Source organism: Carcharodon carcharias, chromosome 3 (assembly GCF_017639515.1).
Source record: "Carcharodon carcharias isolate sCarCar2 chromosome 3, sCarCar2.pri, whole genome shotgun sequence".
NCBI lineage: Eukaryota > Metazoa > Chordata > Chondrichthyes > Lamniformes > Lamnidae > Carcharodon > Carcharodon carcharias.
The window spans coordinates 10,099,668-10,119,772 of record NC_054469.1 but is presented as its reverse complement, the minus strand read 5'-3'; the positions used below and the strand labels follow the sequence as shown (position 1 = coordinate 10,119,772).

The 20,105-nt window shown below is 42.2% G+C and overlaps 1 protein-coding gene across 2 annotated transcripts in view; it reads right to left on the bottom strand.

Annotated features, from left to right (window-relative positions):
- Nucleotides 1-20,105, bottom strand: part of fbxl6 (F-box and leucine-rich repeat protein 6) — a 45,991-nt gene that overhangs the window by 21,185 nt on the left and 4,701 nt on the right. Inside the window, exons 2-4 of one of the 2 annotated variants that reach the window (XM_041184811.1) lie at nt 3,057-3,622; nt 2,503-2,661; nt 1,362-1,425 (exon numbers count right to left, since the gene is read on the bottom strand). In XM_041184811.1, the coding sequence (XP_041040745.1) occupies nt 1,362-1,425; nt 2,503-2,661; nt 3,057-3,541 (708 nt within the window). In that variant the 5' untranslated portion in view covers nt 3,542-3,622. Of the gene's footprint in view, nt 1-1,361; nt 1,426-2,502; nt 2,662-3,056; nt 3,624-20,105 lie in introns of both variants that reach the window. The other variant, XM_041184810.1, reaches the window with a different exon arrangement.

The following is a 20,105-nucleotide window of genomic DNA, read 5'->3' as shown; positions in this document are numbered from 1 at the left end:
CCAGCACTGAAATTCATACACGACATTGCTCAATTGTGTTAGGCAGAACATCTTTTTTAGACTGATGGCAGCATCCTGTTAGTGGAAAATACCACTTGCACAGCTATTATTAGATGCAATCCTGCAATTGGGCAACACTTGCTGAACAATAAACAGCCACGTTGGCAACCAATTTAAGATAAACAGTCTTGCTCGTAACATGAGATAATACTGCGGATGCTGGAAATCTAAAACAAAAACAGAAAATGCTGGAAAAACTCAGCAGGTCTAACAGCGTCTGTAGAGAGAAAAGAAAGAAAAGTTAATGTTTCAAGAAGAGTCATAAGGACTCGAAACGTTAACTCTTTTTCTCTCCACAGATGCTGTTAGGCCTGCTGAGTTTTTCCAGCATTTTCTGTTTTTGCTCATAACATGGCTCATTTACACTTGCTAAAAGTGACATACATTTATACACAGGGACTTGTGCTCTGCAAACATAAGGAATAGGTTTAAACCTTTTTTGGATTACCCTGGAACCTGGGGAGCTTATAGTTCCCCATTGCTTTCTAAATGGCAACGCCTTGGCCAATCAGCACCCTTTCCTCCTGTAATATAAACTGTTACAATTGTTTGAAATTTGGTATTTTTGCATTTGTCCTGATCATTCCAAAATGAAAAGCTTCTCTTCTCAGCAATATAATAAAAATGCTGGAGCAACAGAGAGACCTGGAACACTGCTCCCAAATTAAACACGATGAGATGGTGCCATATGGAACAACGTGGAAATTAAACTCAACAGTACAGAATGAATGCTTCCCTACAATTTTCATCCTACCTCAATATTAGGTTGCAGATCAGATAAAGTACAGGACAGATGAAAATCCCTTTAATTCAAGCATATACAGTGCAGCGTAAAGCACACACAATCAAGCTGCCCTATCAAGCATGCCCAAGTAAGGGGAAGCAAAGTAAAGCTTCCTCCACAATGCAGTTTAACCACAATAGTAGAACTATTCCACTACCAATATTTGCATCCTTATGCCCTCTGATTATCAACTCTCACATACAAGCAGATGATTGGACCTTTGTTTTCTTTAAACACAACTTTTCGCCAGCTAAGTTGATTATTTTTACGCCTCTATACCCAGGCTGTGCCTATAAAGGGAAAGGAACAGATCAAACTAGAGTACAAAACCGGAAAATATCATTGTAAATCGATCCCACCATTTTTGGAAATATTGGTAAGTTTTGCCTTTAACATTTGAGTGACTGAGTTAAAGAGTTAGCATTAGTGGATATTCCTTTGAAGGTGACTTCACACTGAAAAGCAAACTGCACACTGCTAATCCAACTGGAGAGCGAGCCTTGAAGGTCAGTCTTACCTTCATGGTGTAACTCACTAGATTGTTCCAGTGGCAGAGAGAGAACTCCCGAAGCTGTGTAAACCTGTACATTTAAAAACAAATGCCGATTAAATCAGTTTACAACTTTACCACAACTTCCCATCTTGAAACTGACTCCTTTCATTTTGAAAGCCAGCCAACTTAGCACAGAGAATCAAAAACAGAATTACCTGGAAAAACTCACCAGTTCTGTTGAAGGGTCATGAGGACTCGAAACATCAACTCTTTCCTTCTCTGCTGATGCTGCCAGACCTGCTGAGTTTTTCCAGGTAATTCTGTTTTTGTTTTGGATTTCCAGCATCCGCAGTTTTTTGTTTTTAGCACAGAGAATGATCATGCACTCCTCAGGAGTGAGAACCTGTGCCTGTCTCAAAGTTAAAGCCATTTCAGTGGCTGTTTCTTTACTGCTAGGAGTAATATGACTTTTCACTTCTCGCTGCCTTCAACCTGAAAACAGTTCAAGGGGCTTAGTGGAACCATTGCAGGAAATGGAGACAGGGCCAAGAGAGGAGAGTGTAGGCCAGGTGACCAAATGCTGGACAAGGTGGTATATTTCATGGGAGGGGAGGAAAGTTTAGAGCTCAAGCTCCATAACCATCAGCCCATCCAAAACTCTGCTGTCCATATCCGAGCTCACACCGTACTCTTCAAACATCACCCCTGTGCTATTCACCTACACCGGTTCTCAGCCCTACAACACCTCAAATTTAAAATTGTGTTTCCAGAATTCAAATCCTTCCATGGCCCACTCCTCCCCATCTCTGTAACCCTCCAAGAACTCAACACTCCTCCAATGCTGAGTAACTTCCTTCACTTCATCATCAACAGCCATGCTTTTAGTTGTCAAGGTTCGAAACTGTGGAATATCCTTTAAAACTTTCCACTATTCTCTCCTTTAAAAGGTGTCCCCTAATACCCAACTCCTCAACACTCCTAATGTCTACTTACATGGCTTAATGTAAAATTTTGTTTGGTAATGCTATCGTGAAGCTCTTTGGGACATTTTACAACATTAACTTTGTTATATAAATGCAACTTCTTGTTGTTTACCATTCCAACAGCAGTCCTCACCTGAAAAGACCATGCCCATTTCCCCCACCTCGCACAAACTTATACAAACCTGTTGTCTCTTAGCCAGTTGAGGGTGTTTTGGATTTTTCTTTGAATTGGAGGCACCAGTTTCTTTCCAGAATCTGTCCAGCAATAGGAGATTGTAACTTTCTGCCAGAGTTTGGGGTTGGCAGCAGCTCCATACCACAGGTGACAAACACGGGCCATCCTGTTTAAAAACAAAAGAAAGCTCAGGAAGATCAAAATCGCACCACCACACAGACGGAAATGCAGATTTGTAATCCTGAGATTATACTGGAGAAGCTTTGTTCTCCAAGAAAGTCAAAATTACAGGGATCAAATCTAAGGGGTCAATAACCTTACCATCCATCATAGGGAAAACAATTATATCAGAAAGTCTCTACCCACTGCATGGTGCAAATAAGCTCAACTGCAGGAAGGTTGTTAGTACATCGATGCGCAACCAGAGATAGTAAGGGAAGCAGAATCCTTAATAGCCTTTCAAAGGGAAGGGGAAAAACTTTTGACAAGAGTTATCTGTACAGTATGAGGTTACAAACACCCAATAAGAAATAAATGCTCCCTCGCTCACTGTGTCTTTACCTGCACAGAAATGGTACGGCCCCATTCGATGACACTACATAATGGAAGATATGAACTAAGACTTCGATCGGAAGCTCTTGGCCCCATCGGTCCAAGACTTCTGTCTTCTCAGGCTCCAGTTCTGAATCAGTTAGCTTAACCTGGCCTGCCAGGCTCTTAGACATGGCCTCCTTCATCCTTCTATTGTCCAGGGAAACCTTATTTTTGTGGGAACTGTGCTGTGCGTTCAACTTCCGGTTACTTTTCTTCCCTGCCAGTTTCCTCGGCTTCCTCTGCACCCTGTTTTCATTAGAAATGATCAAGAGCATGTCATTGTCGGTATCGTGAACCGTGTAGTCTGTGGTGTTCCACCTCGCCATTCGCCGTACTTTCCTTACTGGCTTGGAGGTCACTCGGACGCATGACCTATGCTGGCTTTCCACACTTCCTTCACGCTTGCGTGAAGACGAAGGCCTAGAGGTGTGGGGAGATGAAGAGCCTTCCATCAAGGTGTTCCCTCAATCCTCATGAAATTCTTCAGCCAGACGAGTCCTTAATCAACGGTAAAGAGGAATGTCACAGCGTCACTGGAATGAGAGAAAGTCAGCATTTCATCACTGTTTCTGTAATAAACTTTCACACTTATGGAAGGTGGCAAACTGGCACTGATATACAATCACGAAAATTGGACTTAAACCAATTTAAGTATTAAAATATCATCTCAAAATCCTCCATACTCCTTCTCCAGCTCCCTCGAGACCCATACCCAACAGTGGCATACAGCCCATTACACTTCTCATGTCCTGAGATTATAGTGAAGAAGCTTTCTGCTCTCCAAGAGAATCAAAACTATAGGGAACAAATCCAAGGGGTCAATAACGATCCAAGGTGATCTTATCATCAGTCATGGGGAAAACAGTCAGCAACTTGCCATGTAAAAATTTTAAAAACGTGCAAGGACAAGACTAACTAACAAGCAACTGTTGGATGTCCAACTATAGTAAATTCTGACCGATTTTTTCAAAACAAAATGTTAGTGAGCTGCCCTGGTCAGAAGTTACTACTGAGCCTATTCATCCATTTGCATCTTTAACAGACAATTTATTGACAGGTAGCCAAATAGTGTAAATTTCAGATGTCAACTGGCTCTTTCCGTAAATGGTGCTGTTATTTGTTAATAACTAGATAAGTGTCCTGCCACTGCACAGAAATGTATTTTTCTCCCTAACAAACCAAAGGTGTTCAAAATCATGAGGGGCTTGGAAAAGCAGATAGAGAGAAACTGTTCCCATTGGCAGAAAGATCGAGAACCAGAGGATAATGATTTAAAATGATTGGCAAAAGAGGAAATGGCAACATGAGGAAAAACTTTTTGAATAGTTAAGATCTGGAGTGCTCTGCCTGAGGGGGCAGTGGAAGCAAATTCAATCATGGCTTTCAAAGCAGAATTGGGCAATTATCTCAACAGAAAAAATTTGCAGGGCTATGGGGAAAATGCAGGGGAGTGGGCACAGGTGAGTTGCTCTTGCACAAAGTCAGCACTGATATGATGGGCTAAATGGCCACTTTCTGTGCTGTAATCATTCTATGATTCTATGAGGCTGCTCAGCCAATCAAGGGTGTGCTGGCCCTAACAAAAAGTCCCACTCAACCATTCTTTCCCCTTATCCCTGTAAGTTGTCTTCTCCTTCTCTGCTTTATGTAGAACAATGCCACCTTTGCCAGTCCCTCAGCCCTGGCACCATTCTGTTAAATATCCCCTGCATTCTTTCCAAAGTTTTAAAATCATTCCTAAAATGTGATGCCTAGAATTAGCTCTAATACTCCAGCCTGGAGTCTCACAAGCAATTTTGCCACCTTCAAACATTCACGTACATGAACCCAAAGTGTCTCCATTTCAGCACCCCTGATGAAATAGTACCATTTTGTTTACATTGTCTCTAGTAACTTTTCCTTCCAAGATGTATCACACTTTGCTGCATTAAATTCATCTTCCATGTGTCTGCTCATTTCTCCAATCTATGCCCTTGTGAAATCTGCTATTATCCTCCTCCTCACTGATAACCACATTTCCAAACTTTGTCATCAGCCAGCTTTGAAAATATGCCCTCTATAGCCAAAGCCAGGTCATTAATGTACATCAAAGAGCGGTGGTTCCAATATTGATCCCTGCAGGACAACGCTGCACATTGACCACTACCCTCTATTTTTTTGTCATGCCAAGTTTATATCCATGCAGCCATTACCCATTTAAACCCTTGGGTATCAATTTTGCTAACAAGTCTCTTATGTGACACTGTACTTAGGGTGAAAAGTGTTTTCTGATTTTCCTCCTAAATGGCCTAAGCTCTAATTTTAAAACTGTGCCTCTCGGTACTGTATTTCCCCCACCAGAGCAAATCTCAACAATCACAGAATAAACTCTTTATTCCAATTCTTAATTCTCCATCTCTATCAAATCCTATTTTAAAAGGCCTCAATTAAATAAACACTCATCCTTCTAAACTCAAAGGATATGCAGCCTACCGTTTTAATTTAACTCTTCAAGCCTCAATTCTATTTATACTCAGTACCACACCCAAGGCTAATATATCCTCCGAGGCGAGGTGAGAACTAATGACAAGTACTCCAGATAGAGTCTGACCAGAGCTCCTTAGAATTGAAGCATCACTTTCTCAAAAACACAGAGAAAGGCCAACATTTTGTTAGTCTTTTTGATAACTAAAAGTTAGTGTGCAGGTACATAAAGTAACCAGTGTACATTGACACCCAAAGCTCTCTACTAACAAAGTGGATGATTGCTTTCATGAAACCCCATCTGCCATTGTTCTGCCCCCACTCTCTTCGTTTACAATCCTTTATGACTTCCTACGCCCATCTAAACAACTTATTGTGCCTCCTAACTTAGTGTCATCTGTAAAATGGAATATAAAACTCTCTATTCATTCAGTCAAGTCATCAATATAGATGATGAAAAGCAGAGACCTCATCACAGATTTTTTTTCTTCAGTCTTTAATGGGATGTGGGCATTGCCAGCAAGGCCAGCAATTGTTACCCATCCCTAATTGCCCTTGAATTTATTGATCTTATTGCCATGACCTTATTGAATGGTGCAGCAGGCTTGAGGGGCCAAGTGACCTACTCCTGCTCCTAATTCATATGTTCATATGAGTGGCTTGCTACTTGCAATTAAAAGAGTCAACCAACTTGCTATGGGTCTGGAGTCAGATGTAAGGCCAGTTGAGGATGCTTCCCTAAATAACATTAGTAAACCAGAGGGGTTTTTACAATAATCGATGATAGTTTCACGGTCACCATTACTAAAACGACCTTTATATTCCAGGTTTATTAATTGAATTTAAATTCCACTAGCTGCCATGGTAGGACCTGAACCAGTGTCCCCACTGCATTAGCCTGGGCCGCTGGATTACTAGTAACGTGACATTACCACCATGGCACTGATGCCCAAGGAATACCATTTGTCACATCTCAACGATCATAGAACAAACTCTAATTCTTAATTCTCCTATTCCCTCTCAATTAAATACTAACATTGTATGTGACAAAAGAATATGGATGGAATGCACGCTGTACACTATGTTACCAGGAGTACATCAGCCTAGTGGTTATGTTACTGGACGAATAATTCAAAGGCCTCAACTAATGACCCAGTCAAAAGTTCAAAAAACCCACCATGGCAGCTAGGAAATTTAAATTCAGTTAATTATATGAATCTGGAACATAGAAAATGCACAGCACAGATGGAGGACATTCAGTCCTTTATGTCTGTGCTGGTCAAAAAGGAATAATCTAGCCTGATCTCACCTCCAATTCTTGCCCTGAGTCCAACAGGTTACAGCACTTCAAGTGAATATCCAAGAACTTTTTTTTTATTAAAGTGCAGCGAGGGCTTCTGTCTTGACCACTCTTTCAGGCACTGAGCACCAAACCCCAACACCCTCTGGGTGAAAAGATTTCTCAAACGCCCCTCTAATTCTTCTGCCAATTACTTTAAATCTAGACCCCTGTTATTGACCTCAACAATGGAAAAAATATCCTCTACCTTGGCCTCAAAATCTCATACAGCTCATTTAAATCTCTCCTCTGCTTCCTCTACTCCAAAGAAACTAATCCCAGCTTAGCCAATCATTCCTCATAACTAAAATTCCTCATTCCCCAGCAACACACTCAAATCTTTCCCGTACCCTCACTAATGTGATTACATCCTTTCTGCAATGTGATGATCAGAACTGTGCGCAGTATTCTTACTATGGCCTAACTAGTTTTATATAGTTCCTATAACCTCCCTGCTCTTAAACTCTATGCCTTACCTAATAAAGGGAAGTCTACCACATACCTTCTCAATCACCTTCTTTCTGGAATGCACTGCCTGAAGTGTGGTGGAGGCAGGTTCGATCAAGGCATTCAAGAGGGCAATTAGATGATTATTTGAATAGAAACAATGTACAAGGGTACAGGGGGCTTGGCCTAAATAGCCAAGTGGTTATGGTACTGGGTTTGTAACCCCAAGATCAAGAGTTCAAATCTCACAATGGCAAACTATGAAACAATATAACTTCATCTGAAACAGATGGAAACGGGTTTGTACTCGAAAGAGTTACAAGGGTACGGGGAAAAGGCAGAAGAATGGCACAAAGTCATAATGCTCATTTAGAAAGCTGCTACAGACATGATAGAAACTAGGAGCAGAAGTAGGCCATTCAGCCCTTCGAGCCTGCTCCACCATTCATTATGATCATGGCTGATCATCCAACTCAATAGCCTGCTCCCGCTTTCTCCCCATACCCTTTGATCCCTTTAGCCCAAGAGCTATATCTAACTCCTTCTAGAAAACATACAATGTTTTGATCTCAGCTACTTTCTGTGGTAGCGAATTCCACACTCTGGGTGAAGAAATTTCTCCCCATCTCAGTCCTAAGTGGTCTACCCCATATCCTCAGACTGTGACCCCTGGTTCTGGACTCCCCCACCATCAGGAACATTCTTCCTGCATCTACTCTGTCTGGTCCTGTTAGAATTTTATAGGTTTCTATGAGATCTCCCCTCATTCTTCTGAACTCCAACGAATACAATCCTAACTGACTCAATCTCTCCTCATATGTCAGTCCTGCCATCCCAGGAATCAGTCGGGTAAACCTTCACTGCACTCCCTCTATAGCAAGTACATCCTTCCTCAGATAAGGAGGCCAAAACTGCACACAATATTCCAGGTGTGGTCTCACCAAGGCCCCGTATAATTGCAGCAAGACTTCTCTGTTCTTGTACTCAAATCCTCTGGCTATGAAGGCCAACATACCATTTGCCTTCTTTACCACCTGCTGCACCTGCATGCTTACCTTCAGCGACTGGTGTACAAGGACACCAAGGCTCGTTGCACATTCCTCTCTCTCAATTTATCGCCATTCAGGTAATAATCTGCCTTCCTGTTTTTGCTACCAAAATGGATAACCTCACATTTATCCACATTATTCTGCATCTGCCATGCATTTGCCTACTCACTCAGCTTGTCCAAATCACATTGACGCATCTCTGCATCCTCCTCACAGCTCACCCTCCCACTCAGCTTTGTGTCATCTGCAAATTTGGAGATATTACATTTAATTCCCTCATCTAAAATCATTAACATATATTGTGAATAACTGGGGTCCCAGCGCCGATCCCTGCGGTATCCCACTAGTCACTGCCTGCCATTCGGAAAAAGACCCATTTATTCCTACGCTTTGTTTCCTGTCTGCCAATCAGTTTTCTATCCATTTCAATACACTACCCCCAACCCCACGCGCTTTAATTTTACACGCCAATCTCTAATGTGGAACTTTGTCAAAAGTCTTCTGAAAGTCCAAATAAACCACATCCACTGGCTCCCCTCATCAACTCTACTAGTTACATGCTCAAAAAATTCCAGTAGATTTGCCTAGCATGATTTGCCTCTCATAAATCCTGGCTCCGTCCGATTCTGCCACTGTTTTCCACGTGCTTAGCTATTAAATCTTTTATAATGGACTCTAGAATTTTCCCCACTACCGACATCAGGCTGACTGGTCTATAATTCCCTGTTTTCTCTCTACCTCCCTTTTTAAATAGTGGGGTTACATTAGCTACCCTCCAATCTGTAGAAACTGTTTCAGAGTCTATAGAATCTCAGAAGATGACTACCAACGCATCCACTATTTCTAGGGCCACTTCCTTAAGTACTCTGGGATGCAGATTATCAGGCCCCGGGGATTTATCGGACTTCAATCCCATCAATTTCCCCAACACCATTTCCCTACTAATAATGATTTCTTTCAGTTCCTCCCTCTCACTAATCCCTGTGTTCCCCGACATTTCTATTTCTGGTATGTTATTAGTGTCCTCCTTTGTGAAGACAGAACCAAAGTATGTATTTAGTTGGTCAGCCATTTCTTTGTTCCATAAGACATAGAAGCAGAAATTAGGCCATTCGGCTCATCGAGTCTGCTCTGCCATTCAATCATGGCTGATAAGTTTCTCAACCCCATTCTCCCGCCTTCTCCCTGTAACCTTTGATCCCCTTACCAATCAAGAACCTATCTATCTTGGTCTTAAATACACTCAATGACCTGGCCTCCACAGCCTTCTGTGGCAATGAATTCCATAGATTCACCACTCTCTGGCTAAAGAAGTTTCTCCTCATCTCTGTTCTAAAAGGTCTTCCCTTTACTCTGAGGCTGTGCCCTCAGGTCCTAGTCTCTTCTACTAATGGAAACATCTTCCCCACATCCACTCTATCCAGGCCTTTCAGTATTCTATAAGTTTCAATCAGATCCCCCTCATCCTTCTAAACTCCATCAAGTATAGACCCAGAGTCCTCATATGTTAAATCTTTCATTCCTGGGATCGTTCTCATGAACCTCCTCTGGATCCTCTCCAGGGCCAGAACATCCTTCCTGTGATACAGGGCCCAAAATTGCTCACAATATTCTAAATGTGGTCTGACCAGAGCCTTATAAAGCCTCAGCAGCACATCCCTGCTTATATTCTAGTCCTCTCGAAATAAATGCCAACATTGCATTTGCTTTCCTAACTACCAACTCAACCTGCAAGTTAACCTTAAGAGAATCCTGGACTAGGACTCCCAAATCCCTTTGCACTCCAGATTTCTGAATTCTCTCCCCATTTAGAAAATAGTCTATGCCTCTATTCTTCCTACCAAAGTGCATGACCTCACACTTCCCCACGTTGTATTCCATCTGCCACTTATTTGCCCTATTTCCTAACCTGTCTAAATCCTTCTGCAGCCTCCCCACCTCCTCAATACTACCTGTCCCTCCACCTATCTTTGTATCATCTGCAAACCTAGCCAGGATGCCCTCAGTTCCTTCATCTAGATCATTAATGTATAAAAAGTAAAAAGTTGTGGTCCCAACACTGACCCCTGCGGAACTCCACAAGTCACCGGCCGCCATTCTGAGAAGGACCCCCTTTTATCCCCACTCTCTACTTCCTGCCAGACAGCCAATCTTCTTTCCATGCTAGTACCTTGCCTCTAATACCAGGGGCTCTTATCTTACTGAGCAGCCTCCTGTGCGGCACCTTGTCAAAGGCCTTCTGGAAGTCCAAGTCGATAACATCCATTGACTTTCCTTTGTCTAACCTACTCATTACCTCCTCAAAGAACTCTAACAGATTTGTCAGGCATGACCTCCCCTTGATGAAACCATGCTGACTTTGCCCGATTTTACCATGCACTTCCAAGTATTCTGAAATCTCATCCTTAATAATGGACTCTAAAATCTTACCAACGACCGAGGTCAGGCTAATCGGCCTGTAATTTCCCGTCTTTTGCCTCACTCCCTTCTTAAACAGGGGGTTACATTAGCGATTTTCCAGTCCTCTAGGACACTCCCTGACTCCAGTGATTCCTGAAAGATCACCATTAATGCCTCCACTATCTCTTCAGCTATCTCCTTCAGAACTCTGGGGTGTAATCCATCTGGTCCAGGTGATTTATCCACCTTGAGACCTTTCAGTTTTCCTAGCACCTTCTCCTTGGTAATGGTCACCATACTCACCTCTGCCCTCCAACTCTCTTGAACTTTGGGGATATCACTCGTGTCTTCCACTGTGAAGACTGACGCAAAGTACCTATTCAGTTCCTCCGCCGTTTCTTTGTTCCCCACTACTACTTCTCCAGCGTTATTTTCCAGCGGCCCAATGTCCATTTTTGCCTCTCTTACCCTTTATATATCTAAAAAAACTCTTGCAATCTTCTTTTATATTACTGGCTAGTTTACCCTCATAATTAATCTTCTCCCTCCTTATTTCTATTTTAGTTGTCCTATGTTGGTCGTTGTATGCTTCCCAATCCCCTGGTTTCCCCACTGTTCTTCGCCACATTGTATGCTTTCTCTTTAGATTTTATGCTGTCCCTGACTTCCCTTGTCAGCCATGGTTGCCTCGTCCTCCCTTTAGTATGCTTCTTCTTCCTAGGGATGAATTTTTGCTGTGTCTCCCAAATTACTCCCAGAAACTCCTGCCATTGACGTTCCACTGTCTTTCCTGCTAGGCTCATCTCCCAGTCAATTCTGGCCAGCTCCTCCTTCATGCCTTTGTAGTTGCCTTTATTCAACTGTAATACCGTTACATCTGATTGCAGCTTTTTCATATAAAATTGCAGGGTAAATTCTATCATATTATGGATACTTCCTCCTAAGGGTCCCTTCACCTTAAGCTCCCTTATCAAATCTGCCTCATTACACATCACTAAATCTAGAATTGCCTGTTTCCTAGTGGGCTCCATCACAAGCTGCTCCAAAAAGCCATCTCGTAGACATTCCACAAATTCCTTTTATTAGGATCCACTACCAACCTGATTTTCCCAGTCTACCTGCATATTGAAATCCCCCATTATAAATTCCCCTGTTTCTTACTGTAAGGGACTTTTGTTTGTCTTCACCAATCTTTTTTTCTTCACATACTGATAGAAACTTTTACAATCAGTTTTTATGATCCCTGCAAGCTTACTCTCGTACTCCTATTTTCCCCTTCTTAATCAATCCCTTGGTCCTCCTTTGCTGAATTCTAAACTGCTCCCAATCCACAGGTCTGTAGTTTTTTCTGGCCAATTTGTATGCCTCTTTCTTGCATCTAATACTATCTCTAATTTCCCTTGTAAACCGTGGTTTGGCCACCCTTCCTGTTTTACTTTTGCACCAGACAGGAATAAACAATTGTTGCAGTTCATCCATGCGCTCTTTGAACGTTTGCCATTGGCTATCCACCATCATCCCTTTAAGTAACGTTTCCCAATCCATCATAGCCAACTCGTGCCTCATACCATCGTAATTTCCTTTATTAAGATTCAGGACCCAAATCTCAGAATCAACTACATCACTCTCCATCTTGATGAAAAATTCTATCATATTATGGTCACTCAATAGCCTCCATCAGCATGGTAATAATTCTGTGATTCTTGACCTGTCTTGTTACCTTCAAAGACGCTCTAAGGTCCTCTGTCCCTCCACACTTCCTAATATTCTACCATCGATTCTGTATTCTCTTTCCGTTTGGCCTCCCCAGATGCATTACCTCACACATCCATTTGCCACATTTTTTGCCCACTTCATCAGTCCAATGATGCTTTCCTGCATGTTACAACTTTTTTCCCTCACTATCATCCACATTTTTGCATCATCTACATGTATTATCTTCTTATTCTCGCCTCATGCATTTAAATCTGAATCATTGATATATGCCACAAAAAGCAAGGGTCCTAATACGAGGCCACAAAACTATGCTATCCTCCTCATGGTTTTATGTCAATCAGCTTTTTAAGGGGGCAGAGAAACACTGGTGGAACGGGCAGATGAAATTTAATCCAGAGTAAGAGGTGATATACTTTGGTAGTAAGAACAAGGAGAACATTTGGGCTATCTCCAACATTTGAACCATCTCCAAGAGAAAATCTAACCATCACCCCTTGACATTCAATGGCATTACCATCGTTGAATTACCTACTATCAACATCCTGGGGGTTATGGTTGACCAGAAACTGAACAGGTCTAGCTATATAAATGCTGTGGCTACAACAGCAGGTAAGAGGCTAGGAATCCTGTAGCGAGTAACTCACTCTTGACTCCCCAGAGCCTGTCCACCATCTACAAGACACAAGTCAGGAATGTGATGGAATATTCTCCACTTGCCTGGATGAGTGCAGCTCCAACAGCACTCAAGAAGCTTGACATAAAGTAGCCCACTTGACTGGCACCCCATTCGCAAACATTCACCCCCTCCACCACCAATGCACAGTGACAGCAATGCGTACCATCTACAAGATACAGTGCAGGATCTCACCAAGCCTCCTTAGATAGCACCTTTCAAACCTACAACCACTACCATCTAGAAGGACAAGGGGAGCAGACACATGAGACCACCACCACCTGGAAATTCCCCTCCATGCCACTCACCATCCTGACTCAGAAATATATTGCTGTTCCTTCAGTGTCGCTGGGTCAAAATCCTGGAACTCCCACCCTAACAACACTGAGTACACCTACACCACATGACTGCAGCAGTTCACAAGGCAGCTTACCACCACCTTCCCAAGTGTAATTAGGGATGGGCAACAAATGCTGGCCCATACAACAACGCCCACATCCCACGAATAAGTAAAAGAAAAAATTCTGCAGGGGATGCCGGAAGAGCAAGACTTGGGGGTGCACTAATCATTGAAAGTGGCAGGTCAGATTGAGAAAGCGGTGAAAAGGGCATACAAGATCCTGGGTTTTATAGAGGCACTGAGTACAAAAGCAAGGAAGTTATGATGAACATTTATTATAAAACATTGGTTCAACCCCAGCTGGAGTATTGTGTCCAATTCTGGGCACCAAACTTTAGGAACAATGCAAAGGTTTTAGAATGGGTGCAGAAAAGATTTACAAGAATGGTTCCAGGGATGAGGGACTTTCATGGATAGATTAGAGAAACTGGGGCTGCTCTCCTTAGAGAAGAGAAGGTTGCGAGGAGATTTAATAGATCTTCAAAATCTAGACAGAGCAGATAGAGAGAAACTGTCCATATCAGTGGAAGGTTTGACAATCAAAGGACATCGATATAAGGTGAATGCAAAAGGAGCAATGGCAACATGAGGAAAAAGTTTTTACACAGCAAGCGGTTAGGATCTGGCATGTCCGTGATGAAGACAAATTAAATTGTGCCTTTCATAAAGGGAAATGGATAAACACCTGAAGAGAAAAATACGACAGGGCTGGGAACCAACTGAGTTGCTCTAGCAGAGAGTCAGCATAGACAGATGGGCTGGATGCTCTCCTTCTGTACTACATACAAACATATGAATTAAGAGCAGGAGTGGACCATTTGGCCCTTTGAGCCTGCACCGCCATTCAATAAGATCATAACTGATCTGATTGCGGCCATACCATCAAATTCTACCTACCCCTGGTAACATTTGACTTCCTTGTTAATCATGAATCTATCTGCCTCATATTCATTGGCCCTGCTTCCACTGCTCTCTCGGGGAGGGAGTTCCAAAGGTTCACGAGCCTCAAAAAATTTCTTCTCATCTCCGTCTTAAATATGAGACCCCTTATTTTTAAACCGTGTCCCCTAGTTCTATTCTCTCTCACAAGGGGAAACATCCTTTCAGCATCCACCTTGCCAAGTCCCCTTAGAAGCTCATATATGTTTCAATAAGGCCATCTTTCAATCTTCCAAACTTTAATGGATTACCCCCTTCACAAGATAAGAGCACATGGTGTAGGGAGCGAACATATTAGCATGGATAAAGGGCTGGTTAGCCAACAGGAAGCATAAAGTAGGCTAAATGGCTCATTTTCCTGTTGGCAAGCTGAAATTAGTGGAGTGCCACAGGAATCAACGCTGGGTCCTCAATGTTTTACAATTGATATCAATTACTTGAATGAAGGGATCAAATGTATGGTTGCTAAATTTACCGACCACACCAAGATAGGTAAGAAAGTAAGTTGTCAAGGGGACATAAGGAGTCTGCAAAGGTTTCCAGGCAGATTAAGTGAGTGGGCAAAAAATTGGCTGATGGAACGTAATGTGGATAAATATGAACTTCTTCATTTTGGCAAGAAGAACAGAAAAACAATATACTATTTAAATGGAGAGAGATTGCAAAACTCTGAGGTACAGAGGGATCTGTGTTTCCTGGTACATGAATCAGGAAAAGTTAGTATGCACATTCAGCAAGTGGTTTACTCAACTCATTCCTGGGATGAAGAGGTTATCCCATTGGAGTTTAGAATAATGAGTGGAAATCTTATTGGAAAATGTAAGATCTTGAGGGGACTTGATAGGGTGGACACATGGAGGATGTTTCCTCCTGTGGGAGAGACTAAAAGTAGGGGTAACAGTTCAAGAATAAGAGATCTACATGAGATCCAGATGAGGATTTTTTTTTCTCTCAAAGAGTCATTAGTCTGTGGAACTCTTCCCCAGAAAGTAGTGGTGGCTAGGTTTTTAAATTTATACAAGGCAGAGTTAGATAGATTTTTGATAAAGGAGAGAATTAAGGGTTATGTGGGAGGACAGAGGAAACTAGAGCTGAGACAACAACCAAATTAGCCATGATCATTTTGAATGGCAGAGTAGATTTGAAAAGCCAAATGGCCTCCTCCTGCTTCGAAGTCCTATGTTCCTGTGACCATAAGATGTAGGAGCAGAAGTAGGCCATTCAGCCCATTGAGTCTGCTCTGCCATTCAATGAGATTATGGCTCTGATAATCCTCAACACCACTATTCCGCCTTTTCCCCATAACTTTTGATTCCCTTACTGATTAAAAATCTGTATATCTCAGACTTGAATATACTTAACGACCCTCAACAGCCCTCTGCGATAAAGAATTCCACAGACTGACTACCCTCTGAGAGAAGAAATTCCTCCTCATCTCTGTTTTAAATGGGCGACCCCTTACTCTGAGATTATGCTCTCCAGTCCTAGACTCTCCCACAAGGTGAAACAACCTCTTAGTATCTACCCTGTCAAGCCACCTAAGAATCTTACATGTTTCAATAAGGTCGCCTCTCATTCTTCTAAACTCCAATGAGTACAGGCCTAACCTACTCAACTTCTCCTCATAAGAAAATCCCTCCATACCTGGGATTAACCTAGTGAACCTTCTCTGGACTACCTTCAATGCCAGTATATCTTTCTTTAGATAAAGGGGACCAAAATGGCTCAGTATTCTAGGTGTAGTCTAACTAGTGCCTTGTATAGTTTTAGCAAGACTTTCCTTTCTTATACTACATTCCCTTTGAAATAAAGACCAACATTCCACATGCCTTCCCAAGTACCTGTTGAACTTTTATGTTAGCTTTTTGGGATTCATGCACAATCCCTCTGTAGCTTTCTGCAGCCTTTCTCAATTTAAATTATATTCAGCTCCTCTATTCTTCCAATCAAAGTGCATAACCTCATTTTCCCACATTATATTCCATCTTCCAAGTTTTTGCCCATTCACTTAACCTGTCTATATCCCTCTGTAGACTCCTTGTGTCATCCTCACAACTTGCCTTCCCACCTATTTTTGTGTCATCTGCAAACTGGATGATAGTACATTCACTTCCCTCATCTAAGTCATTAACATATATTGTAAAAAATTGAGGCCCCAGCACTGATCCCTGTGGCACTCCTCATTACAGGTTGCCATCCCGAAAATGCCCCCCCACTTATCCCAACTCTGTCTTCTATTAGTTAGCCAATCCTCTATCCATGCTAATATACTACCCCCAACACCATGGACTCTTACCTTATTAAGTAGCCTTATGTGCGGTACCCTAGCCTTATGAGCAGTACCCTATCAAACACCCTTTGGAAATCCAAATATATTACATCTACTGGCTCCCCTTTGTCTATCCTGCTTGTTACCTCCTCAAAGAATTCCAATAAATTTGTTAGACATGACTTCCCCTTCATGAAGCCATGCTGACTGCTTGATTAGATTATGTATTTCTCTGTTATTACATCCTTTATAATAGACTCCAACATTTTCCCAATGACAGATGTTAAGCTAACTGGCTTGCAGTTACCTGTTTTTTGTCACCCACCCTTTTTGAAAAAGGGTGTTACATTGGCCATTCTCTAATCCTCTAGGACTTTTCCAGAATCTAAGGATTCTTGGAAGATTACTACCAATGCATCCACTATCTATTTAGCTACTTTCTTTCATATCCTAGGATGCAACATATCAGGCCCAGGGTACTTATCATCCTTTAGCCCCATTAGTTTCCCCCGAGTACATTTTCTCTAGCAATAGTTATTGTATTCATTTCTTCCCCTCGATAAGTTAGTATTTTTGTAATGCTATTAATATCTTCTGCCATGATGATTGAAGCAAAGTATTTATTCAACTCCTCTGCCATTTCCTGGTCCCCCATTATTATTTCCCCAGCTCCATTCTCTAAGGAGCCTATGTTCACTTTGGCTTCTCTCTTCTTTATATATTTAAAGCAGCTCTCACTGTCTGTTTTTATATTATTGCTAGTTTACTCTCAAAGTTTATTTTCTCCCTCTATTATTGTTTTGCTCATCTTTTGCTGGTTTTTAAAACTTCCCCAATCCTCTGGCTTACCACTAATCTTTGCTATGTTTTTTCTTTCAATTTGATACTGTCCTTAACTTCCTTGGTTAACCATGGTTGGTTTATCGCCTTCCTTGAATCCTTCTTCCTCACTGGGATATATCTGGGATGTAGAGTCATGAACTAATTTCTTAAACGTCTGCTATTGTTCATCAACTGTCTTTTCTGCTAAACTGCTTTCCCAGTCCACACCAGCTAACTCTGCCCTCATTCCATTGTAATTACCTTTATTTAAGTTTAGCACAGTTGTTTCCGACCCAAGTTTCTCACTCTCAAACTGAATGCTAAATTCTACCATGTTATGGTCAGTGTTTCCTCGGGGATCCTTTACTCAAGATTATTTATTAAACCTGCCTCATTACACATTACCAGATCCAAAATAGCCTGATCCCTGGTTGGATTCACAACATATTGTTCTAAGAAACTGAACCAAACAAACTATGAATTCTTGATCATGTCTACCTCTACCAATTTGATTTTCCCAATCCACATGAAGATTAAAGTCACCCACGAATAATGTAAAGCCTTTTTTACATGCCCTCATTATCTCCTGATTTATTCTCTGTCCTACAGTATAGCTACTGTCAGGGGAACTATAGACTATTCCCAATGCCTTCTTCCCCTTGTTATTTCTTACCTCCACCCATATGGATTCTACATCTTCTGATCCAAGGTCCTTTCTAGCTATCGTACTTATTCCATCTCCTACTAACAAAGCTACCCCACCAGTTCTGTTGAAGAGTCATACGGACTCGAAACGTTAACTGTATTCCTCTCCACAGATGCTGTCAGACCTGCTGAGTGTTTCCAGATATTTTTATTTTTGGTTTGGATTTCCAGCATGCGCAGTTTTTTGCTTTTACTGCACCACCCTTTCCTTCCTGCCTGCCCTTTCGAAAAGTCACATACACCTGAATATTTAGTTCCCAGCTTTGATCTCCTTGCAACCACATCTCCGTAATGACTATAAAGGTCACACCCATTAACCTCTATTTGTGCTGTTAATTCATTTATTTTGTTCCGAATACTGACACGAATAATACTTTAAGGGCCATTCATTTTGCCTTCTAACCATTTTTCCCCCCTTTGGCCCCATTTGCTGCTTTTTTTTGATGTTTGCACACTCTGAGCCTTCCTGTCACACTCTAGGTATCATTACCCAAATAGCGCCCTGCAAGGCTGCCATGTCCTTTTGCTTTGTAAGCCTAAGTACTCTTTCCAGAACCCTCCCCCGCTTCTTTAAAGCCCTCTCTACAGCCCTAGTTATTTGGTTTGCCAGGACACTGGTCCCAGCGTGGTTCAAGTGAAGCCCATCCCACAGGAACAGTTCCCTTCTACCCCAGTACTGGTGCCAGTGGCCCATGAACTGAAATCCATTCCTCCCATGCCAATCTCTGAGCCATGCATTTAACTCCTTGACTTTATTTACCCAATGCCAGTTTGCCCATGGCTCAGGTAGTAATCCTAAGATTATTACCTTGGAAGTTCTGCTTTTTAATTTAGCTCCTAGCTGTTCAAATTCTTTCAGCAGAAGCTCGTTTCTAGTCCTGTCAATGTCATTGGTACCAACGTGGAAGACAACAACTGGATCCCTCCCCTCCCACTCCAAGTTCCTCTCCAGCCTTTAGGAGATGTCCTTAACCCTGGCAGGCAACACAGCTTTTGGGACTCATGCTCACGGCTGCAGAGAACTGGATCAATCCCCCTGATTATACTGGCCCCTGCTATACTGCCTTTACCTCCCCCCACTTGAATGGCTCCCTATACCATGGTGCTGTGGTCAGTTCACTCACCCTCCCTGCAGTCCCTGATCTCTCCCACACAGCTTGCAAGAACCTTGTAACTGTTGGGCAGTTGCAGGGGCCGAGGCTCCTCGAACACTACCCACTGGGTCCCCACACCTGCTTCACCTACAGTCACACCTTCCTGTCCAACTCGACCAACCTTTCCTTTTAAGATAATAACCACAGCCCCACACCACCACACCCACCCCCCCCAAAAAAATCCCAGGTATCAGTTGAGTGAACCTTCTCTGAACTGCTTCTAACGCATTAATACCCTTTCTTAAATAAGGAGACCAAAACTGTACACAGTATTCTAGATGTGGTCTCACCAACACCTTGTAGAACTGTAGAAAGACATCCTTACTTTTATATTCCAAAGCCTTTACAATAAACAAAATTCTATTTGCCTTCCTACTGATTTGATGTACCTGCATACTAACTTTTCCTGATTCAAGTACCAAGACATCCAGATCCCTCTGCACCTCAGAGTTCTGCAATCTCGCTTCATTTAAATAATATGCTGTGTTTCTTCTTGCCAAACTGGACAAGTTCACATTTTCCCACATTATACTCCATCTGCCAAATGTTTGCCCACTCACTTAACCTATCTACTTCCCGTTGCAGACTCCTTATGTCCTCTTCACAACTTACTTTCCTACCTATCTTTGTGTCATCAGCA